At 39.2% G+C, this 26,198-nt stretch overlaps 1 protein-coding gene across 1 annotated transcript in view; it reads left to right on the forward strand.

The window, feature by feature from the left end:
* The first annotated feature begins 12,395 nt into the window (after positions 1 to 12,395).
* The window catches only part of LOC128234150 (sodium/potassium-transporting ATPase subunit alpha-like), a 33,653-nt gene continuing 19,850 nt past the window's right edge, over positions 12,396 to 26,198 (forward strand). Inside the window, exons 1-3 of the mRNA XM_052948188.1 lie at positions 12,396 to 12,553; positions 20,174 to 20,341; positions 24,367 to 24,570. Of these exons, the coding sequence (XP_052804148.1) occupies positions 12,533 to 12,553; positions 20,174 to 20,341; positions 24,367 to 24,570 (393 nt within the window). The 5' untranslated portion in view covers positions 12,396 to 12,532. The remainder of the gene's footprint in view (positions 12,554 to 20,173; positions 20,342 to 24,366; positions 24,571 to 26,198) is intronic.

The following is a 26,198-nucleotide window of genomic DNA, read 5'->3' on the forward strand; positions in this document are numbered from 1 at the left end:
TGAGTATTAGGAGGCATTGGACTGTGAGTATTTGGAGGCATTGATGTTTGAGTATTAGGAGGCATTGGACTGTGAGTGTCTGAGGCATTGATGTTTGAGTATTAGGAGGCATTGAAGTGTAAGTATTTGAAAGCATTGATGTTTGAGTATTAGGAGGCATTGGACTGTGAGTGTTTGGATGCATTGATGTTTGAGTATTAGGAGGCATTGGACTGTGATTATTAGGAGGCATTGGACTGTGAGTGTTTGGAGGCATTGATGTTTGAGTATTTTGAGACATTGGACTGTGAGTGTTTGGAGGCATTGATGTATGAGTATTTTAAGACATTGGACTGTGAGTGTTTGGAGGCATTGATGTTTGAGTATGAGGAGGCATTGGACTGTGAGTGTTTGGAGGCATTGATGTTTGAGTATTAGGAGGCATTGGACTGTGAGTATTTGGAGGCATTGATGTTTGAGTATTAGGAGGCATTGGACTGTGAGTGTTTGGAGGCATCGATGTTTGAGTATTAGGAGGCATTGGATTGTGATTATTTGGAGGCATTGATGTTTTAGTATTAGGAGTAATTGTACTGTGAGTGTTTGGAGGCATTGATGTTTGAGTATTAGGAGTAATTGGACTGTGAGTGTTTGGAGGCATTGATGTTTGAGTATAAGGAGGCATTGAACTGTGAGTATTTGGATGCATTGATGTTTGAGTAATAGGAGGCATTGGACTGTGAGTGTTTGGAGGCATCGATGTTTGAGTATTAGGAGGCATTGGAATGTGATTATTTTGAGGCATTGGACTGTGAGTGTTTGGAGGCATTGATGTTTGAGTATTAAGAGGCATTGGACTGTGAGTATTTGGAGGCATTGATGTTTGAGTATTTGGAGGCACTGGACGGTGGGTGTTTGGAGGCATTGATGTTTGGGTATTAGGAGGCATTGGACTGTGAATACTTGGAGGCAATGCAACGTGAGTATTTGGAGACATTGATATTTGAGTGTTTGGAGGCATTGGACTGTGAGTGTTTGGAGGCATCGATGTTTGAGTATAAGGAGTAATTGGACTGTGAGTGTTTGGAGGCATTGTACTGTAAGTGTTTGGATGCATTGATGTTTGAGTATTTGGAGGCATTGGACTGTGATTATTAGGAGGCATTGGACTGTGATTGTTTGGAGGCATCGATGTTTGAGTATTAGGAGGCATTGGACTGTGATTATAAGGAGGCATTGGACTGTGAGTGTTTGGAGGCATTGATGTTTGAGTATTAGGAGGCATTGGACTGTGAGTATTTGGAGGCATTGATGTTTGAGTATTAGAAGGCATTGGACTGTGAGTGTCTGAGGCATTGATGTTTGAGTATTAGGAGGCATTGAAGTGTAAGTATTTGAAAGCATTGATGTTTGAGTATTAGGAGGCATTGGACTGTGAGTGTTTGGAGGCATTGATGTTTGAGTATTAGGAGGCATTGGACTGTGATTATTAGGAGGCATTGGACTGTGAGTGTTTAGAGGCATTGATGTTTGAGTATTTTGAGACATTGGACTGTGAGTGTTTGGAGGCATTGATGTATGAGTATTTGGAGGCATTGGACTGTGAGTGTTTGGAGGCATTGATGTTTGAGTATGAGGAGGCATTGGACTGTGAGTGTTTGGAGGCATTGATGTTTGAGTATTAGGAGGCATTGGACTGTGAGTATTTGGAGGCATTGATGTTTGAGTATTAGGAGGCATTGGACTGTGAGTGTTTGGAGGCATTGATGTTTGAGTATTAGGAGGCATTGGATTGTGATTATTTGGAGGCATTGATGTTTTAGTATTAGGAGTAATTGTACTGTGAGTGTTTGGAGGCATTGATGTTTGAGTATTAGGAGGCATTGGACTGTGAGTGTTTGGAGGCATTGATGGTTGAGTATAAGGAGGCATTGAACTGTGAGTATTTGGATGCATTGATGTTTGAGTAATAGGAGGCATTGGACTGTGAGTGTTTGGAGGCATCGATGTTTGAGTATTAGGAGGCATTGGAATGTGATTATTTTGAGGCATTGGACTGTGAGTGTTTGGAGGCATTGATGTTTGAGTATTAAGAGGCATTGGACTGTGAGTATTTGGAGGCATTGATGTTTGAGTATTTGGAGGCACTGGACGGTGGGTGTTTGGAGGCATTGATGTTTGGGTATTAGGAGGCATTGGACTGTGAATACTTGGAGGCAATGCAACGTGAGTATTTGGAGACATTGATATTTGAGTGTTTGGAGGCATTGGACTGTGAGTGTTTGGAGGCATCGATGTTTGAGTATTAATTGGCATTGGACTGTGATTATTTGGAGGCATTGGACTGTGAGTGCTTTGAGGCATTGATGTTTGAGTATTTGGAGGCATTGGACTGTGATTATTTGGAGGCATTGGACTGTGAGTATTTGGAGGCATTGATGTTTGAGTATTTTGAGGCATTGGACTGTGAGTGTTTGGAGGCATTGATGTTTGAGTATTAGGAGGCATTGGACTGTGAGTATTTGGAGGCATTGTTGTTTGAGTATTAGGAGGCATTGGACTGTGAGTATTTGGAGGCATTTATGTTTGAGTTTTAGGGGGCATTGGACTGTGAGTATTTGGAGGCATTGATGTTTGAGTATTTGGAGGCATTGGACTGTGAGTGTTTGGAGGCATCGATGTTTGAGTATTAGGAGGCATTGGACTGTGATTATTTGGAGGCATTGGTCTGTGAGTGTTAGGAGGCATTGATGTTTGAGTATTAGGAGGCATTGGACTGTAAGTATTTGGAGGCATTGATGTTTGAGTATTTGGAGGCATTGGACTGTGAGTGTTTGGAGGCATCGATTTTTGAGTATTAGGAGGCATTGGACTGTGATTATTTGGAGGCATTGATGTTTGAGTATTAGGAGGCATTGGACTGTGAGTATTTGGAGGTATTGATGTTTGAGTATTAGGAGTAATTGGACTGTGAATGTTTGGAGGCATTGGACTGTGAGTATTTGGAGGCATTGATGTTTGAGTATTAGGAGGCATTGGACTGTGAGTATTTGGAGGCATTGATGTTTGAGTATTAGGAGGCATTGGACTGTGAATGTTTGGAGGCATTGGACTGTGAGTATTTGGAGGCATTGATGTTTGAGTATTTGGAGGCATTGGACTGTAAGTGTTTGGAGGCATCGATGTTTGAGTATTAGGAGGCATTGGACTGTGATTATTTGGAGGCATTGTACTGTGAGTGTTTGGAGGCATTGATGTTTGAGTATTAGTAGGCATTGGACTGGGAATATTTGGAGTCAATGCAGCGTGAGTATTTGGAGACATTGCAGTGTGAGTATTTGGAAGCATTGCAGTGTGAATATTTGGAGGCATTGCAGTGTGAGTATTTGGAGACATTGCAGTTTGAGTATTTGGAGGCATTGCAGTGTAAGTATTTGGAGGCATTGCGATGTGAGTGTTTGGAGGCATTGAAGTGTTAGTATTTGGGGGCATTGCAGTGTGAGGGTTTGGAGGAATTGAAGGGTAAGCATTTGGAGGCATTGATGTTTGAGTATTAGGAGGCATTGAAGTGTAAGTATTTGAAGGCATTGATGTTTGAGTATTAGGAGGCATTGGACTGGAGTGTTTGGAGGCATTAATGTTAGAGTATTAGGAGGCATTAGACTGTGAGTGTTTGGAGGCATCGATGTTTGAGTATTAAGAGGCATTCTACTGTGAGTGTTTGAAGGCATTGGTGTTTAAGTATTAGGAGGCATTGGACTGTGAGTATTTGGAGGCATTGGACTGTGAGTGTTTGGAGGCATTGATGTTTGATTATTAGGAGGCATTGGACTGTGAGTGTTCGGATGCATTGATGTTAGAGTATAAAGAGGCATTGGACTGTGAGTTTTTGGAGACATTGCAGTGTGAGTATTAGGAGGCAATGCATTGTGAGTATTTGGAGGCATTGCAGCGTGAGTATTTGGAGACATTACAGTGTGAGTGTTTGCAGGCCTTGGAGTGTGAGTATTTGGAGATATTGCAGTGTGAGTATTTGGAGGCATTGCAGTGTGAGTATTTGGAGGCATTGCAGTGTGAGTATTTCGAGGCATTGCAGTGTGAGTATTTCGAGGCATTGAAGCGTGAGTATTTGGAGGCATTGCAGAGTGAGTATATGAAGGGATTGAAGTTAATGTGTTTGGAGGCATTGCAATGTGAGTATTTGGAGGAAATGCAGCCTGAGTATATGAAGGGATAGAAATTTGAGTGTTTGGAGGCATTGGAGTGTGAGTATTTGGAGGCATTGCAGTGTGAGTTTTTGGAGGCATTGAAGTTTGAGTGTTTGGAGACATTGCAGTGTGAGTATTTGGAGGCATTGCAGTGTGAGTATTTGGAGGCATTGCAGTGTGAGTATTTGGAGGCATTGCAGTGTGAATAGTTGGAGGCATTGCAGTGTGAGTATTTGGAGGCATTGCAGTGTGAGTATTTGGAGGCATTGCAGTGATTATTTGGTGGCATTGTAGTATGAATATTTGGAGGCATTGCAGTGTGTGTATTTGGAGGCATTGCAGTGTGAGTATTTGGATGCATTGCAGCGTGAGTATTTGGATGCATTGCAGCCTGAGAATTTGGAGGCATTGCAGTGTTAGTATTTGGAGGTATTGCAGTGTGAGTATTTGGAGGCATCGCAGTGTGAGTATTTGGAGGAATTGCAGCGTAAGTATTTGAAGGCATTGAAGTTTGAGTGTTTGGAGACATTGCAGCGTGAGTATTTGGAGGCATTGCAGCGTGAGTATTTGGAGGGATTGGAGTGTGAGTATTTGGAGGCATTGCAGTGTGAGTATTTGGAGGCCTTGGAGTGTGATTATTTGGAGGCATTGCTGCGTGAGTATTTGGAGGCATTGGAGTGTGAGTATTTGGAGGCATTGTAGTGTGAGTATTTGGAGGCATTGCAGCGTGAGTATCTAAGGTTTATTTTTTTTTTAATAGTTAAATCGTTCATGTTATTATGTGGTAAAATTATTGATATCAGCTTGAACTGTCTTCTCACCCGAACTTGAATCATATGAAATTTGTTGAGCTGTCATCATTGTCATTACTTTGCATTTGGCGGGAATATCAACGACTGTGGTGTCCTAAGTGCCTTCTTTCAGTCGGAGAATTAGGCTGGCGAATCCTGTGAACAGCATATTGAAATGATTCATCAAACGGACTAAACCAAACTAAACTAACCTCGGACACACACGAGGAGATAATCGTTTGTTTTAGATCGCAATATATTTCATCGAGTGAGCATGCGACGTTACATTGTAAAACAATTTTATGCCTAAAAGTGATATTAAAAGGGATTAACTACGTTCCATTATTTAAAGTTGTGCGGAGTTTGCTGAATAATGTTTCCGTGCATCCGGCAATTAAAGCCAATATTTCGGATGATTTCATTCTGTTATGGGTCACATGTTGTCTAGGGAAGCTTTCTGTATCACTGTTGATTTGAACACTTGAAATTAACAGGATGTACTTACCAAACTGTTTTTAAATATTTTAGACACATGTTTAATTATACACTTTCATTCCCCTATAAAATATGTAGTTTGTTAAACTGACTTGCAAACGATATTATCTTAGAATATAGAAAATTGCCCTTAAAAGACGTTTTATAAAATAATGTTGTAGGTATTGTATGAACAATTTTAGCTCGTTGTAATGCTTTGTGGTGTGAACAAGACAAATCACATTGAAAACCTTTACATTTGATACATCACGGATCAAACTTACAAAGTATAGGTATTAATGAAACAGATGTATGCCGAATACTTAATAACTGTGTTCTTGAACAAATAAGACTATACTATCATATGGAAACATGTCATCTAACGGTAAAGTGAATTATTTTTTTGGCTATACGAATACAATAAATCTCAATTTACAATAAAACTTATTATAATCTGTAGCTAAATTATTCCAGATTGCAGTTGTATTGGTACAGGTCGACCAGTTCATTTTAGCTGAAGGGAACCCTATATGGACATGACCATTGCCAGGCTCTTACTGGATAATATTTCAACCTTATCACATATGACTTTATGTCTGTTCACAAGAGACATTCATCAAGTTAAACACACATTGTTAAGCAAATAACCCCTAATTTTTCACCACCATATATTACATTCATATATGAGTTCCCGTATAGTCATAGAAAACAAACATTGACCATAGAAGCAAGAACTCAAATGTATAACCACATGTATTGAACAACCTTGTAAGTGACTCAGTAGCACAGTTTAACCTTATTTGTCGACAACACTAATGTAATCATATCCAGTTAATAAGTGAAAGAGGTCAACATATAACTCGCAAAGTCGACGTAAACAAATCAAGATGACTTCATGATCACATCCTCAGTATATACCATATACGCGTCCATACGGGCGTGTAATGACCTTGACTTCTCAATCATCACAGAGGTTAACCTTGACATCAAAAACATTACTGAGGTTGACCTTGACTTCACAATCATCACAGAGGTTGACCTTGACTTCACAATCATCACTGAGGTTGACCATGACTTCACAATCATCACAGAGGTTGACCTTGACCTCACAATCATCACTGAGGTTGACCTTGACTTCACAATCATCACAGAGGTTGACCTTGACTTCACAATCATCACTGAGGTTGACCATGACTTCACAATCATCACTGAGGTTGACCTTGACTTCACAATCATCACTGAGGTTGATCTTGACTTCAGAATAATCACTGAGGTTGACCTTGACTTCACAATCATCACAGAGGTTGATCTTGACTTCAGAATCATCACTGAGGTTGACCTTGACTTCACAATTATCACAGAGGTTGACCTTGACTTCACAATCATCACAGAGGTTGACATTGACTTCACAATCATCACAGAGGTTGACGTTGACTTCACAATAATCACTGAGGTTGACCCTGACTTCACAATCATCACAGAGGTTGACCTTGACTTCACAATCATCACTGAGGTTGATCTTGACTTCAGAATCATCACTGAGGTTGACCTTGACATCAGAATCATCGCTGAGGTTGACCTTGACATCACAAACATTATTGAGGTTGATCTTGACATCACAAACATTTCTGAGGTTGACCTTGACCTCATAAACGTTACTGAAATTTATCTTGACATTTTTCACATTACTGAGGCTCACCTTGACGTCACAAACACAACTGAGGCTCACCTTGACGTCACAAACATTACTGAGGTTAACCTTGACGTCACAAACATCACTGATGTTGACCTTGACATCACAAACATCACTGAGGTCGACCTTGACATTCCAAACATTGCTGAGGTCGTGAGGTCGACCTCAGTTAGACAAAATAATAACATTACATACATTTGAGATATTTACAAAAAAAGAGAATGTTGTTTTTTTAGAATTACTACAAGCATAATAAATACTATTCCTTTTTAATCAAATACGCTGGCCCATAGGCATATGAGAGCGCAAATATAAAACATAATTTATATGCCAAATTAATTGATTTATACTATTCACTTTTGTATTTTTACATAGGTCATGGACAGGCAGAGAGGCAAAACAGTGTTTGGCTTCTGTTTGCGCTATAAATCAGTGTAAGAGAGCCGCAGCGCAACGGAACCTGCTCATAACGGTCTTTCTTATTTCCAAACCCACTCTGACAGCCCATCGCAAACTCGCTGTCGATTTTCCCACGAGACCACTCCACCTCCTCTTTGCCTGTCCATATATGTTTGTAAATTATTTAAAAAACTGTTGTGTATGTAATATCTAATTGTCCAAAAGGACTTCAATATACGCCCAACTTCATGGGACTTTGACTTGTTACAAAAAGTATTATTAATCATGACTGATGCAGCTAGCACCAGCCGGAATGTCTTTTGAAAAGTACATTTTTTGAATGTATTGTTTGTTGCATAATAAATGCAACAATTGCAAACTGTTTGCAAACTTAATCAAAGTACTTTCAGTACTGCAACAAGATGTTGCCTGGAGGGTCAGTTCGCAATATGTCAATACAATTGACATATTTTCAGAGGTCCTTAAATGTTCCATCATATATGCTGATGAATAATGTGCGATCATTGTGCGAATTGTCCAAAATATATTGGTATGATTCGTAAAAAACGTCCACACTATCTCTGGGTAATAAAGTTTCATGGTACGAAATGTCCAAGTTCCACAAGTCCATGTTTCGTTGCGAGTAATTACAAGCCATTCGATCAAACTTACTTAAATGACACACATTCTCAGAATAAAACTCGAACTTTTCAGATAACCCAGACACTTTTGAATGTTATATAGCGAAAGTAAACAAAGTGTATTCGAGAAAAAAACACAATTCGTTGGTTCAGTTTGTCTGAATTGTTTTAATATGCATAATGGTGAAGAGAAATAAGCATTCGAAGGGGATAACTATTTATGTTACTCCAATTGTTCAAGACATTTTAATCGTGAATGGTTATTCTGACTAATTCAACTTTTTGCCATAGAATCCAACTTATGTTAGTATCAAGTATTTCGATATTTTTTTAACAGTAAACTATAATGTTCTGCTGTTATTAAATACTATAAGACTCTACGAAAAAGTGTTTGTAAAATTCAATAAGATTTTGAGAATGTTACAATACTTACGGATTGATTGAATATGAATGCGTAAAGGGGACACCTCCATTTAAATAACTCACATGAATTGTTTTCTACATATCATAAGAGCTCTATAAACATTACAAACTATTATGTAAATATATTCATACAAAATATGAATAAAGCAATCTGGTCCATAAAATTAAAGAAACATTAATGAATACACAGAACACTATTGGAATGGTCCCTTGGTATAAATAAAAAAATGGCGAAAACGAAAGTAAAAATGGTATACTTATAAGACAAATGACCTTCAGAAAGTACTTTTTGTACTTTGATTTAATTAAGTGAACGACTCTTAATATGACACCGCTGCTTCTGCTTTTGTGCTGCTGCTGCTGATGCTCCTGCTGATGATGCTAACAATGATGATGTAATGAGGAGGATGCTTATGATGATGATGCTAAAAAGGAAGATGCTAATGAGGATGATGCTTATGAGAATAATGCTTATCAGGAAGATGCCAATCAGGAGGATGCGGAGGATGCTAATGAGGATGAAGAGGATGCTAATGAGGATGATGCAGAGAAAGCTAAAAATAAGGATGCTAATGAGTTGGATGCTAATGAGGAGGATGCTAATGAGGAAGATGCCAATGAGAATGATGCTAATGAGGAGGAGGATTCAAAGTAGTATTCTAATGAGGAGGATGCTTATGAGGAGGATGCTTATGAAGAAGATGCTAATTGAGAAGATGTTTATGAGAACGATGCCTTTGAGAAGGATGCTTATGAAGAAGATGCTAATTGAGAAGATGTTAATGAAAAATATGCGAATGAGGAGGATGCTTATGAGGAGGATGCTTATAAAGAAGATGCTAATTGAAAAGATGTTAATGAGAAAGATGCCTATGAGAAGGATGCTTATGAGGAGGATGCTTAAGAAGATGATGCTAATTGAGAAGATGTTAATAAGAAAGATACCTATCAGGAGGATGCTTATAAAGAAGATGCTAATTGAGAAGATGTTTATGAGAACGATGCCTTTGAGAAGGATGCTTATGGGGAGGATGCTTATGAAGATGATGCTAATTGAGAAGATTTTAATAAGAAAGATGCCCATCAGGAGGATCCTTATGAGTAGGATGATTAAGAAGAAGATGCTAATTAAGAAAATGTTAGTGAGGTTGATGCTTTTAATGAGGATGCTTTTGAGGAAGATGCCATTGAGAAGGATGTTTATGAGGAAAATGCTTATAATGATGATGCTAATGAAGAAGATGCTTATGAGGAAAATGCTTATGAGAAGATGCATATGAGAAGGGTGATTATGAGGAATATGCTATTGAAGATGCGACTGATGCTAGTGAAGAAGATGTTAATGAGTAGAATGCTTATAAGGATGCTAATGAGGATGATGCTAATGAGTGGACTGCTAAAATGAAGGCAGCTTATGAGGATTATGATCTCTAGGAAAATGCTTATGAGGAAGATGCTTATGAGGAGGATGTTTATGGTGAAGATGCTAACGAGAATGATGCTAATGAGGAAGATGCTCTTGAGAAAGATGCATATGAGGAAAATGCTTATGAGGCAGATACTTATGAGGAGGATGCTAATGACCATAAATTTGATGAGGAGGATGCTGTTGAGGAAAATGTTCTTGACGATGATGCTTAAGTGGAGGATGCATATGAGGAGGATGCTAATGAGGAGGATGTTTGTGAAGGGAATGCACATGAAGAGGGTGCTTATGATGCTAATAAGGAAGATGCTTATGAGGAAGATGCGTATCAGGATTATGCTTATGGCGAAGAAGCTTATGAGGAGGATACTAATGAGGAAGATGCCAATGAGAAAGATGCTAATAAGGAGGAGTATTATAAGGAATATGCTAATGAGAAGGATGCTTATGAAAAAGATGCTAATTGAGAAAATGTTAATGAAGGCGATGCTTATGAGGAGGATGATAATGATGATGATGCTTATGAGGAGGAAGCTTATGAAGAAGATCCTTATTAAGAAGATGTAATGAGGGTGATTATTTTGAGGAGGATGCTTATGAGGAAGATGCTAATAAGAAGGTTGCATATGAAAAAGATGCTTATGATGATGATGCTAATGAAGAAGATGCTTATGAGGAGGATGCTTATAGAAAAGATGCTAATGAGGAAAATGCTAATGAGGGTGATGATTATGAGGAGGATGCTTATGAGGAAGATGCTTTTGAAGATGATTCTAGTGAGGAAGATGTTATTTAGGAGAATTCTTATAAGGAGGATGCTAATAAGGATGATGTTAATGAGGAGGATGCTAATAAGGGAGATGCTTATGAGGCGGATATTTATGAAGAGATTGCTTATGAGGATGATGTTAATGAGGAGGATGCTATTGAGGAGAATGTTCATGATGATGATGCTTATGAGGATGATGCTAATGTGGATGGTGTCTATGATGAGGATGCTATTGAGGAGAATGTTCATGATGATAATGCTTATGTAGAGGATGCTTATGAGGAGGATACTAATGAGAAGAATGCTTACGAAGAGAATGCACATGAAGAGGATGCTTATGAGAGGATGTTTATAAGAAATATGCTTCTGAGAAAGATGCGTATCAGGATGATTCATATGACGAAGATGCTTATGAGGTTGATGCTGATGAGGAAGATACTCATAAGGAGGATGCTTATAATAAGGATGTTCATGAAGAAAATGCTAATGAAGAAGAAGGTAATAAGGTAAATTCTTATGAGGAAGATGTTAATGAGGAACATGCTTATGAGTGTGGCGCTGATGAGGAGGATACTTATGAGGAAGAAGCCTATGAGGAGAATAATAATGAGGAAGATGCTAACGATGAGGATGCTTATGATGAGGATGCTAATAATGGTTATGCTGATGATGTTAATGTGGAAAATGCTATTGATGATGATGATGATGATGATGATGATGATGATGATGATGATGATGATGATGATGATGATGATGATGATGATCTTGTAGATGATGATGATGAAGATGATGATGCCGCTGCTGCTGCTGCGGATGCCGCTGCTGCTGCTGATGATGATGATGGTGGTGATGGTGGTGGTGGCGGTGATGATGATGATGATGATGATGATGATGATGATGATGATGATGATGATGATGCCACTGCTGCTGCTGATAATGATGATGTTGTTGTTGTTGTTGATGGTGGTGGTGGTGATTATGATAATGATGATGATGATGATGATGATGATGATGATGATGATGATGATGATGATGATGATGATGATGATGATACCGCTGCTGCTGCTGCTGCTGCTGCTGCTGCTGCTGCTGCTGCTGCTGCTGATGATGATGATGATGCCGCCGCTGCTGCTGCTGATGATGATGGTGGTGATGGTGGTGTTGTTGGTGGTGGTGACGACGACGACGACGACGACGACGATGATGATGATGATGATGATGATGATGAAGATGATGATGATGATGATGATGAATAAATGCTAATAATTATAATGATAAAGGAGGATGCTAATAATTATAATGATAGAGAAGGATGCTAACGAGGAGGAGAAGACCGACGGTAAATCTGAGTGCCTTCAACACTTCTTATCTTTCATTTTAACTTGAATATAATAATCTGGGAGTGTACTTTCTGCGAATATTGGAACATACAGTGTGTTGTAAAGAATTTTTAGAGAATGCTGAATATTGATGGAAAATGATATGTTGAAATAATACCAGTTTCGAAATACAACGTATTCCGCAATCTCCGTATTACCAATACTATTTCAAAATAACAATTTATCATTAGTTTATTAAAGCAAGGTACTTGTGACGTCATCTAACATCCATATGTGAAACTCGCAGACGACGAAGTGAAATTGGTTTTCTTAGGATGTTAACGTGATCAAAGCTTTCACAGCAATTATTTTCTTTGGATTTTGTTAATTTAGCTAGCAGCAATTCGATCATGGCAACAGAGTCTAATCAGGTATATTTATTTCTAAATTTATTATTATTTTATATATGAAAGGCAAGCAAGTAAGCAAATTTCTTAAATGTTTCCAAAGGAAAACCTCAGTTTCTTATAGAAATAATGTAGGGAGCATTTTATTTATTTTAACTTCGCAATGTTATATATTCGATAAAGTATTTTAATCATCATCTCGGCATCGATTTCTAAGGTTGCATGAAACTAATAAGTCAAGGACGCGGCTACTGAGCGATCTGAAAGTTGATGCTATATTGATTGGCGCCGGGCGTACAATAACTGAATTCCCAAGCAAGACACGATATGAAGGATGCAGACCTTTCCTTTATTAGTGTCATGCTTGTCAGATCCAACATAAATGTTAGTGTTCAATTTTGACGAGCTACATAAATGGAGCCGAGGTCGCTGAATTCTCAGACTGTCAAGTAATAAAATTTGCAATTGAAACAATGGATAAAGGTACGAGCTCAGAATCGTAACATGATCTTGTAATAAATGGGAGATCAACAAACAATGAACAAACACAAAACACAAAACAACACAACACACGCAGTAAGCTTTTACATTAGCATCAATAAAGCGTCTACCTGGGAATGTAGGCGTTTCTGCCATTGAACTCTCAGTGAAATCAAAGTAAATCACTGGGGGTTAGGAGAACTTTGTTCCCATATGATCAGCTTTGTTTACAAACATGCTCCAACCTTTTAGCTACTGAATATTTAATACATTTTCCATCAATTGTAACTTAACGCTTGCTTTGTTATGGTGAGTTTATTATACATGTGTTGATGCATTAAAAACAAAATATCAGGAAAGCATTTCGAATCCTTTGAACACCTGTTTGCAAAATATACCAATTTATACCTGATGAGTTAATAACTTAATATACATGATATGAATTGATGAAAACGACGAACCCTTAACTCATGCTAGCATACTTATACATCGGAAGTGGTAAGATATGAACAGGAAACACATCTTAAACGCTTTATAAGAGTGTTGTACATTGTTCTGCAATACATCTGTTCGAGTTTCTGTAGGCTGCCAACACCCGTCTATCTCCAGAAATAAACAACACTGTATCATTAAGTACGATCAAGATAACGCATTGATTGTTTCCTTCCTGTATTCCGTGTTCTGAACTCTGGGAGATCATTAAGGATCGTAGACTCTTGGCACGTGTCATGTGATTAAACACTCAAGTCGATTAACTCAAACATTATATGTTCGAATTAATATAAATCTATAACTATATAGTAGATAGAAGTCCCCCCCTCCCCCCCCCCCCCCCGGAAAAGTAACTGCAGTTTCAACATCAATCCTGACACGGTAAGACTTGATTTAATAAAAGTAAAATAACACATTCAACATCTACCTGCTTTGACTCTTTTCCAATTAATTTCCTAGGCTATATAGGTTCTAGAAATAAATCTTAACGATAAACCAAGGTGTATTTACGTTTACAACGAGCGTGTGTTTACGTTTACAACGAGAGTGTGTTGAATTTAATACACAGACTATCCTATGACAACTTTTGAATAGGATTTCATTCCGGAGGCTTAACAAAAATACATTTGATTCGGGTAACCCGACCCTACTTACGAAATAGGCGCCGATCCTACTGTTTTTAAATTGGTATTTTTTAAATGTGTGTTTTAATACTAAGTTAAAAATCTTTAACGCTTTATACAGAAGATTACTTTAACACCACTTACCAATTATGACAATAACGTTCGTATATAAAGCCTAATGAAACAATAACAAAAACATATTTTAAAAAAACCTACCTACCCTAACTGATTTAAAAAAGGATGTAACCCTCACCAATACATTTTGGGGCCTTACTGGTCATAAAATCATGATGCGGCTGAACAAAACGGGCTTCTTATAGATGTAGAATAGTGCCAAATTGAATTTCCAACAGTTTCTAGGCGTAGCTGTTACATATATCCGGGGGTCATATGCGCATAATTAATTGAACTTCCCGAGTGACCTGCCTCCATGGCCATTGATCAAACAAGACAGGAAGACAAACATAACACTTCATAAGGCTTTGATTAATTTTGATTTTTGCCTACACTTTCAGCCGATGAAATGTCCTATCTTTCTTCAATAAATAAGGATGAAGAAACTGTACTTTTACTAAAATCCCATGACAGAAAATCACTATTGATTTTGTGCTCATATCACATAGTTTTTTACGGAAAAATGCTGCGGAAAATACTCTTTATAATGCAGTGAGACGTATTTGGAACAATGGACGTAGAGATATGTGTATTGATAGTTTAGGTGATTTTACCATTAATGCCATGGAAATAGAACAGTTGGCTGAACATATCAGTTTATATTTTTATTTAAACTGAACGTTTATTGAAATTTGAAAGAATCTGATGAAAACTGATAATTCATACATAATTACCATTAAACTATATTTAAACATGTGGTTAAGTCTTATGCATGAATCTGAATATTTCGTAGAATTTTATGTAGAAAAGATATGCAATTTTGAAGTATTACGCTTGATACATGCCTGCGAAACGCCAGCTCCACCATTTATAGGTGGTGCAAAAAGACTGAGCTGTCGACACTTCCGTGGTGCAGCAATGCACTTGGTTTATGTGTGCACACATGAGTATGACTCATATTTCATCTAATGCAATACTAAATGGACATTTTTTGAATCTGAGAATGTGGTACCGTGAAAGAACATCATGACTCCAGGCTATGGTTATCATGTTTCATTATTATGCGAACTGTGGCGCCAGCGGCTTTTTCCGATTCCGACTTGTGCATACTTAATTTGGCAGCATTTCAACTACACTGTTTCAATTTTCGTTAAGGTATTCCGTTTAGCCTGTTGTTTCCGCAACAAAAAGGCAAAAGAAGCATAAAAGTGCATGAAAAACTGGCACACCATTGTATTCCTTCCAAAGGCTTGATACTAACTTTCAATGCAAATCATACTCGACAGCGCCACAACTACTAACAGCGCTAGCGCCACAACTACTGACAGCGCCATCACTACTAACAGCGCCACCACTACTAACAGCACCAATACTATTAACAGTGCCACCACTACTAACAGCGCCACCTCTACTAACAGCGCCATCACTACTAACAGCGCCACCACTACTAACAGCGCCAATACTATTAACAGCGCCACCACTACTAACAGCGCCATCACTATTAACAGCGCCACCACTGCTAACAGCGCCAATACAACTAACAGCGCCACCTCTACTAACAGCGCCATCACTACTAATAGCGCCATCACATGAGCAACAGCGCCAGGACTTTCATAAAATATATGCATATTTCCTTTTTAAGAAGAATTAATATTGTTTTATGTGTATCGGCCTAATTGCAATACATAACTATTATATTTGCATGCGCCAGAATGTTCTTACGGTGTGTCTATGCACCGAAGTGTAGTTGAAATGCTAGCTGATCTCAAAGTATGCACAAGTCCGAGTTTGGAGAATCGCTCCTGGCACCACATCTCGATCTAGCCAACCTGTTGATAAAGTGTTTTTGCACGATACCACATTCTCCGATTGAAACAGATATAAAAGATTGAAAAATAAATCATATTAACGTTTGTACAAATAAACAAAAGGCATAGCTTCACCACGGAAGTGTCGACTGCTCATTTTTTTTTTTGCACCACCGATTGATGATTGAGCTGGCGTTTCGTAGGCATGTGCTATGTCTTACGCTTGGCAATGTTTTGGAATGTGAAGTGAGCACATAATTTATTAAATTAAACATCGAATTACAAATGCCAATTCAATCAAAACACGTCTATAAAGTGTTGAATGATATAATTTTGAGATATATATGGCTTGTAGAGTTTGAATTTCAGGATGGAGTTTACATTTGATTTAGATTCAAACAATGGGCTTCGAAAGAAGTAGTCCTTTTACACGACAATTTCCCAATCCATACAAATAAAACGGTGGTTACAAATAAGCGTGCTTAAACGCCACGACTATATCCTGGATTAACATCCTTGTTATATATTTTCTTATATCATAGTCCCACATAATGCTTTCAGCGCTTAGATAGTATACTGGAAGTGCCATTTTTAATGTCAATGGCAGGCCACTCTGACGGTAAACACAATGGCTTGTAACAAATACAAAAGGCAGGTCACTCTGACGGTTAAGACAATGGCTAGTAACATATATCAAGGACATGCCACTCGGACGCATTTATACAATGAGTTGCAGAATATACAAAGGGCAGACCACTCTGTCAGTTTAAGACAATGGATTGTATCATATACCAAGGGCTGGCCACTCTGACGGTTGAGACAATGAACAGTATCATATACCAAGGGCAGGCCACTCTGACGGTTGAGACAATGAACAGTATCATATACCAAGGGCAGGCCACTCTGACGGTTAAGACAATGAACAGTATCATATACCAAGGGCAGGCCACTCTGACGGTTAAGACAATGAACAGTATCATATACCAAGGGCAGGCCACTCTGACGGTTGAGACAATGAACAGTATCATATACCAAGGGCAGGCCACTCTGACGGTTGAGACAATGAACAGTATCATATACCAAGGGCAGGCCACTCTGACGGTTAAGACAATGAACAGTATCATATACCAAGGGCAGGCCACTCTGACGGTTAAGACAATGAACAGTATCATATACCAAGGGCAGGCCACTCTGACGGTTAAGACAATGAACAGTATCATATACCAAGGGCAGGCCTCTCTGACGGTTAAGACAATGAACAGTATCATATACCAAAGGCAGGCCACTCTGACGGTTAAGACAATGAACAGTATCATATACCAAGGGCAGGCCACTCTGACGGTTAAGACAATGAACAGTATCATATACCAAGGGCAGGCCACTCTGACGGTTAAGACAATGAACAGTATCATATACCAAGGGCAGGCCACTCTGACGGTTAAGACAATGAACAGTATCATATACCAAGGGCAGGCCTCTCTGACGGTTAAGACAATGAACAGTATCATATACCAAAGGCAGGCCACTCTGACGGTTAAGACAATGAACAGTATCATATACCAAAGGCAGGCCTCTCTGACGGTTTAGACAATGAACAGTATCATATACCAAAGGCAGGCCACTCTGACGGTTAAGACAATGAACAGTATCATATACCAAAGGCAGGCCTCTCTGACGGTTTAGACAATGAACAGTATCATATACCAAGGGCAGGCCACTCTGACGGTTAAGACAATGAACAGTATCATATACCAAGGGCAGGCCACTCTGACGGTTAAGACAATGACTAATATCATATACCAAGGGCAGGCCACTCTGACGGTTAAGACAATGAACAGTATCATATACTCTGACGGTTAAGACAATGAACAGTATCATATACCAAGGGCAGGCCACTCTGACGGTTAAGACAATGAACAGTATCATATACCAAGGGCAGGCCACTCTGACGGTTAAGACAATTAACAGTATCATATACCAAGGGCAGGCCACTCTGACGGTTAAGACAATTAACAGTATCATATACCAAGGGCAGGTCACTCTGACGGTTAAGACAATGAACAGTATCATATACCAAAGGCAGGCCACTCTAATGGTTAAGACAACAGTATCATATATCAAGGTCAGGCCTCTCTGACGGGTAAGACAATGGCTTGTAATGTATACAAAGGACAGGCCAATCTGACTATTAAAGACAATGGCTAGTAACAAAAACAAAGGACAGGTCACACTGAGGGGTTTAAGATGGTTGCTTGCAACAAATACCAAAGTCGGGCCACTATGAAGGTTTAACACGAAGGCTTATAACAAGTACCTAGGGCAGGCCACTCTGACGGTTAAACAATAGCTAGTAACAAATACCAAGGGCAGGCAACTCTGACGGTTAAGACAACAGCTAGTAACAAATACCAAGAGTAAGCAACTCTGAGGGTTTAAGCAAATGGCTTGTAACAAATACCAAGGGCAGGCCACTCTGAGAGTATAAAACAATGGGTGGATACAATAACCAAGGGCATGTCACTCTGACGGTTAATTCAATATGTCCTATAACATATACCAAGAGCAGGCCACTCTGAGAGTTTAAAACACTGGCTTGTAACACAAACCAAGAGCAACTCTGATGGTTAAGACAATAGTTAGTAACAAATACCAAGGGCAGGTCACTCTGACGCATTTAGACAGTGGCTTATAAGATATACCAAGGGCATGTAACGCTGACGGTGAAGACAATAGTTAGTAACAAATACCAAGGGCAGGTCACTCTGACGCATTTAGACAGTGGCTTATAAGATATACCAAGGGCATGTAACGCTGACGGTGAAGACAATAGTTAGTAACAAATTCCAAGGGCAGGTCACTCTGACGCATCTAGACAGTGGTTTATAAGATATACCAAGGGCATGTAACGCTGACGGTGAAGACAATAGTTAGTAACAAATACCAAGGGCAGGTCACTCTGACGCATTTAGACAGTGGCTTATAAGATATACCAAGGGCATGTAACGCTGACGGTGAAGACAATAGTTAGTAACAAATTCCAAGGGCAGGTCACTCTGACGCATCTAGACAGTGGCTTATAAGATATACCAAGGGCATGTAACGCTGACGGTGAAGACAATAGGGAGTAACAAATACCAAGGGAAGGCCACTCTGACGCATTTAGACAGTGGCTTATAAGATATACCAAGGGCATGTAACGCTGACGGTGAAGACAATAGGGAGTAACAAATACCAAGGGAAGGCCACTCTGACGCATTTAGACAGTGGCTTATAAGATATACCAAGGGCATGTAACGCTGACGGTGAAGACAATAGTTAGTAACAAATTCCAAGGGCAGGTCACTCTGACGCATCTAGACAGTGGCTTATAAGATATACCAAGGGCATGTAACGCTGACGGTGAAGACAATAGTTAGTAACAAATACCAAGGGCAGGTCACTCTGACGCATTTAGACAGTGGCTTATAAGATATACCAAGGGCATGTAACGCTGACGGTGAAGACAATAGGGAGTAACAAATACCAAGGGCAGGTCACTCTGACGCATTTAGACAGTGGCTTATAAGATATACCAAGGGCATGTAACGCTGACGGTGAAGACAATAGGGAGTAACAAATACCAAGGGAAGGCCACTCTGAGGATTTATGGCAATGGCTTGTAGCACAAACCAAAAGCATGCAACTCTGACGGTTTAAGACAATGAGTAGTATCATAACGTTTGTGGGATTACAAAAATGCGATTTCATGTATCTATTATGATAAGTTATTCACCATTTAACAGAACGCTTTGAATGACCCCATAGATATATTCATGCATATATGTATGTATTCGTTGCCCATCAGTCTCGGCAGGACAAATACCGTAATGCGGTCAACCCTGGTTGTTATCGTGAATATTTTTTCCTCTCTAAGTTTAGCTCGTAGAAACATGAGAGCATCTATGCATGTATCATGCATGTGTCTACTATACCTATCATTTTCATTGACGGGCAGTTACCGGTATGCGGTCAGCTCTGTTTTCAAATCAGACGCTCTGTCAACTGAGCTCACCGGTCGTGTAATTCACATTATCTCTGACCTCAGTGCTGTGCCAATTCTATATTAGCATTGTTTTTTGTTGAAACAGGACAGTTGCCGGTACGCGGCCACCCCGGGGGAGGAAGGGGGAGATGACACGAAGAAGGAGAAGAAGAAGAAGGCTGACATGGACGAGCTCAAACAGGAGCTGACCATGGACGAGCACAAGATCCCAATCACTGAGCTCTATAGCAGACTAAACACGGACCCGAACTCGGTAAGATACATTTCAATGTATACGAGGGTGAAATGGGTACGGACTTGAACCAAAGCTCTAAAACTAACGTGCTCATATAATTTAGTGCATGTACGTATGTAATGTTCTCTATGTACGTCGAGAGTTTTTCGTTTACCATTTCTGTATTTGACTCTTCTTAATCAAACCGATACGCTTATTCAATACAATTAGTGTTGGATGCATTTCGAACTCCCGAAGGTCTCTTCCCCGATCTATTGAAATGCTTATTATTATATATTGATCACCAATTACCAAGATAAAATGTTGAAATGAGTCTGTAGGGTACTCATTTAGAACATATCCATATATATGTTTAGAAGGCACCGATGATGACTTACAGACGAACACAATTCAGTAACGATCAGTTGACGAGTGATGCTACCGCATCACTAAATGTTAGGGATGGCAACGAGTAGTAAAATTTGTACTCGAGTACTCGGACAATCTTTCGATCGAGTACTCGATTACTCGGAAAAAATGAATCGTTCATGACGTATATTGTGCGTTGGTCGTCTTATTGGTCATTTCATCTTTAAATTAGACTTTCATTATGTACTTTAACAGAAAATTAAATAAAAGGAAAACAAATGTTGTTTCATGCTTGATAGTAATGAACGAAATACTTCGTAATGTATTATTGTTGTCTACCTCATTAATATTCAAAATTCTTGATTTAAGATATCAACCAATTGCAATCAATTGTAATAAACATTGCACAAAATAGTTAAAATACGCCCATTAAGAAATCAATGCTCGTAACTGTTGCTACTCGTTCGCTCGCTAGCGTCCATTGTTTGATGAAAGGTCTCTAATTGGTAAACAATAGACTTGTGTAGGTGAAAGTTCCGCTATCAAAACTTCGCTTATTGAGATCAGTGCTAATTGGAAATAGGGCCCCTTTGTTGACAGTTTGCAACTCTCAACTAATTTATTAGGGTCAATTGTGTACACAGCGGGGATTAGAGGGACCGTAAATTGTACTCTTGGCAACTAACCAGATCTGTTATTTCGTCTGTAAATCGTGTACTTTGTGATTTTATAGATTTTTTCCGAGTACTCGAGTAGTGATTTGGTACTCGAGTACTCGGACGTTCGATCGAGTACTCTAGTACTCGGGTACTCGTTGCCATCCCTACTAAATATATTTAAAACTTGGTCATACTTGGTTACACTGAACTATCATCAGGTATAACAGTACATTATGGGCAGTGTAAGTCTCCAGATCCTGGGCCGGGCTGGGCAGACTTACTGTGTCTCCAGACCCTGGGCCGGGCTGGGTAGACTTACTGTGTCTCCAGACCCTGTGCCAGGCTGGGTGGACTTACTGTGTCTCCAAATCCTGGGCTGGGCTGGGCAGACTTACTGTGTCTCCAGATCCTGGGCCGGGCTGGGTAGACTAACTGTGTCTCCAGATCCTGGGCCGGGCTGGACAGACTTACTGTGTCTCCAAATCCTGGCCGGGCTGGGAAGACTTACTGTGTCTTCAGACCCTGGGCAGGGCTGCGAACACTTACTGTGTCTTCAGACCCTGGGCAGGGTTGGGCAGACTTACTGTGTCTCCAGACCCTGGGCAGGGCTTGGCAGACTTACTGTTTCTACAGACCCTAGGCCGGGTTGGGCAGACTTACTGTGTCACCAGACCCTGGGCCGCGCTGTGCAGACTTACTGTGTCTCCAAACCCTGGACCGGGCAGGGCAGACTTACTGTGTCTCCAGACCCTGGGCAGGGCTGGGCAGCCAGACTTAGTGTGTCTGCAGACCCTGGGCAGGGCTTGGCAGACTAACTGTGTCTCCAGACCATGGACCGGCCTGGGAAGACTAACTGTGTCTCCAGACCATGTACCGGGCTAAACAGACTTGGTTCATCTCATCCTCATTCATGTCATTGTCGTACATATTAATGCATTTGTACTAAGTATATGAGTTCATTTTGGCGATCTACAGACAATAGAGCGAGATTAGCGAGTAAGCTCGCACCATTTTCTGTAGATCGCCTAAATGAACTTTTGGTGTTCGCACTTATTCAACCCACTAGTTTCTCCCTTTTTGTTGTCACGTGGTATTTCGGCGCGAAAGTTAAACCGCCCATGTGAAAGTTTCATTAAATGAGTGTCGGGGAATGGTGTTTTTTCCGGCTTTGTGAGTTATTAAAACAAATCAAATGGATTGACATTTGTATAAAAAATGGAAAACACCGAAACATGAAAGTTTATGGTACTTCGGTTGATATTGTTGATATTTAGACTGATATAATTACCTAGGTATGTTTGCATAGTACAGAACTTTACTGGGATGACCTCGTTAAGTGTTTTATTCATTATGATCAACAAAAGATTGAACATGTTGCTACTGAATTTGTTTGATTGGTTGTATACTATTTTATGGAGAGAATTTTAGAGGAAGAAACGTAAGTGCAATTTGTTTTTTGAATATTGTCACGTAAATAGTGTGCACTGAATATATGTCAATACGATTTGACAGCTGATTAAACATCTATTTAAACTTCGGGTTCATGGCATCTGCTAAAACTGCTTCCAGAAAACGGCACCCTTATCTGTCCATAATATTTACTTCGCGCACGCGCAGAGGGCAGAGCGAGCTCTGAAAAATAGACGACTTTACCAAAGCAGTGTGTGTATACCACGTGATAAATTGCGTCATAAATGCTACGTTTGAGGGCAATATTTTGCTTCGAATGAAGACTTTAAACAAAGACGTAGCATATATGACGTAATTTATTACGTGGTATACACACACTGTGTAGATCGACAAAATACTCTCTACAGAAATAAATGTTTGTATTTACCGTCAAATTTGCTCTACATGATACAGAGCTGCAGTAAACAGGGAAAATCCTCGATTTTTCATTGGCCTACAAATATATGCGACCACCAAGTGTATTATTTGGTATCATTATCGATTTGCATATATTACTGAAATAAATAAATAAAAAAAAGACTCGGAGTTACTCGAAACATCGGATAACTCGAGTTTGATGTAGGTTCCGAGCGCCGCCCCCAAGTAATAGCCAGTCTAGTCTTTATGATATGATCGATCAAAAAAAAACATCTACCAAATGTTGCAATAGCTCACTGCCAGGTCTGCTACAACTTTCGACGTTTTCTTTTGTATTGCAATTAGTAAGATTTATGTTTTCGTGTAAGCTGCGTAAGATATCTTACAGACCGAGGAAATTGTTAGTTTTATTCTTTGTTATCTCAGATTTGCCAGTGTTGCTGATGAATTATTTAATGCGTCTGCAAAGGACGTATTTTTGCTGTTGATAATCTATTGAAAATGTCGAAAACAAGAACTTGAACTTCAACATGACCTGTTATTTTTAGCATCTTATGTTGGAGTTTCGCGGTACACAATCATGTACAATATGTGATAAATGCAGATAGAATATTATTTATTTCTATATTTTACTAGGGTCCCGTAAACAAATAGTTATCAACGTGTCTGCCCGTCCTCGGCGTTTTTTTTTTTTGCATTTTCTGTCAGTCCGTCCGTCTTTTTATGTTTTTTCTTAATAAGTTTTAGACCACCGACTATATCATCGTTAAGCATCAAGTGTAACTCATATTTATTTTGTATGTCGCCATTTTCGGCATTCCGTGCCAATGGTCAGGACCATTTAGTTGAAATTTCGAAAAGAATTGGTATTATGTTGACAAAATAACAATTATTAGTAATTATAACATAATTTTCACTCGAGCTTCTTCTGAATGTGCGCTGTTGCAATTGTTGTTTGATCAGGTGAATTGGTCAATTTTTTACCATTTATCATCTTTAACGGAAAAGCAGATACCCAGCAATGAGATCCAACGGTATTTCTCCAGGTAACCCCGAAATCAGTTTGACCATCGTCGTGTGACGACACAGCTCGGAGCGGCTAGATGGACGATCCGCTCGTAAAGTATGATCGGGCCAGAATGATGAGAGACAAGAAACACACTTTATTCATATAAACATTCTAAGATTGTACGTTTTTATTTGTTCTAGGGTCTGTCGCCCGACTTTGCTAAGCAGGTTTGGGACAGAGATGGACCCAACGAGCTGACGCCCCCAAAGACGACCCCAGAATGGCTCAAGTTCTGCAAGCAGCTGTTTGGTGGTTTCGCCTTGTTGCTGTGGCTTGGAGCCATCCTGTGTTTCATTGCCTACAGTATCCAGGCTTCTGCCATGGATCATGTCCCCGGTGACAACGTATGTAAACCGTTTTAGCCCTTTCCAAGAATAACGCCAAGTATATCTGCCCTGGACCCATAACTAACTAACTACTTAAGTCCGAGTTTGAACCCTAGATTCATTTAGGCAAAATATATACAAAAATACAACACATCTTTTGACAAAACATTTGTACACAGTTGTAGACGAAGGTATTTATAACATGGGCTGTAGTTGTTAACAGAATAATTAGTTTAATAGCAATTTGCAATACTATTTGCTTATTGAGTCTTGCATCTCAAACTTAGCCCCAAGCCCTTTCCAATGTCCAGTCTTCCGAACTGCAACATGTATCTGGGGACAGTGTAAGCCGGTTTCGCGCCATTAAATGAAATAGCTCTGTGTCTGTACGTATCCTACCTGTAGTCACTCAGTTACACAATGCACGATCACAATGCCATTTGACGCCTTAAAGACGTTGATTGTGCACCATCTCACAGTGACTTCGAACAATCATTTAAAAAACAACAACAACAGGTCAAGGAATTTCGTTAGTCATCGCGGCATTTTTGCAAACGTTATTTTATTTAACAAGTTACTTGGTCAGTTGAAGATGTATGGATGCTTTGTTGGGGTTAAAGTTGCACTCTCACAGATTTACCGTTTTAACATGCTTTTATATTTTGTTTTGGAAAGAGCAATTTTTTGCGTACGTATCTGCAAACCAATGATAAAAGATTGCTGACTAATGATCAGATCGCAGATTTGAATATTTCCGTTCGAAAATCAATGTTGTATGGCTTAAACCGTTACTAACGGTTTATGAAAATGCATAAAACATTAATTTTTGAGCTTAAATATAATAAATCTGCGATCTGATTGTTTGTCAGCAGTCTTATATCACTGGTTTCCATGGATTTTCGCAAAAATTGGCTCGTTCCAAGACAAAAAATAAAAAAAAGTTGCCAAAACCTTCAATCTGTGAGAGTGCACCTTTAAAGACCGCCTGTTCAGTAGTTAGCTCCACGTGATACGTAAAAGTAAACGCCAAATGGCTAAAGGCGGCAGTCGGTTTCGATGATATGTAAAAACTAGTTGTTGTATTTGATCTTAAATTCACTTAAGGTAAGCCATCCGTCATTAGGATATGTAAGTGCATATTAGATATTAACATTGAGATTATTTCTATGTTTAAATTATATTGATTAACCATTATATTATTTTTGCATGGTTTCCATTCTTTAATAACAGCATTATGACGCTACTATTATGATATGCTATATCAAAAGAATGTAATAAAACTTTTTTTTGCCATGATTATAAAGCAATTGTATCTATTTGATTCCTATTATACATAATACCTGTAACAAAAAAGCATTTGGTAAAAACTGTTCAACTATACAAACTGTAATAACATTTTGTAACTTTACCTGTGGCATTTTGTAGTATTGGTGGATGGCTTACGTTAATGAATTAGGCGGAGTTTCAAGGCCTCAAAAGCTTGAAACGTGAAGTCAATGTGCAATTAGAGTATCAGAAATTTACAAATACAACGCCATTAAACTAACATCCTCCTTCTCTGAGTTCATCCATCGTTCTCCTTTGATCGAGAAATGGATTACGGTAAGCCCTCGTCTGAAAATGTCAAACACATTTGGTCTTATGTG

Source organism: Mya arenaria, chromosome 5 (assembly GCF_026914265.1).
Source record: "Mya arenaria isolate MELC-2E11 chromosome 5, ASM2691426v1".
NCBI lineage: Eukaryota > Metazoa > Mollusca > Bivalvia > Myida > Myidae > Mya > Mya arenaria.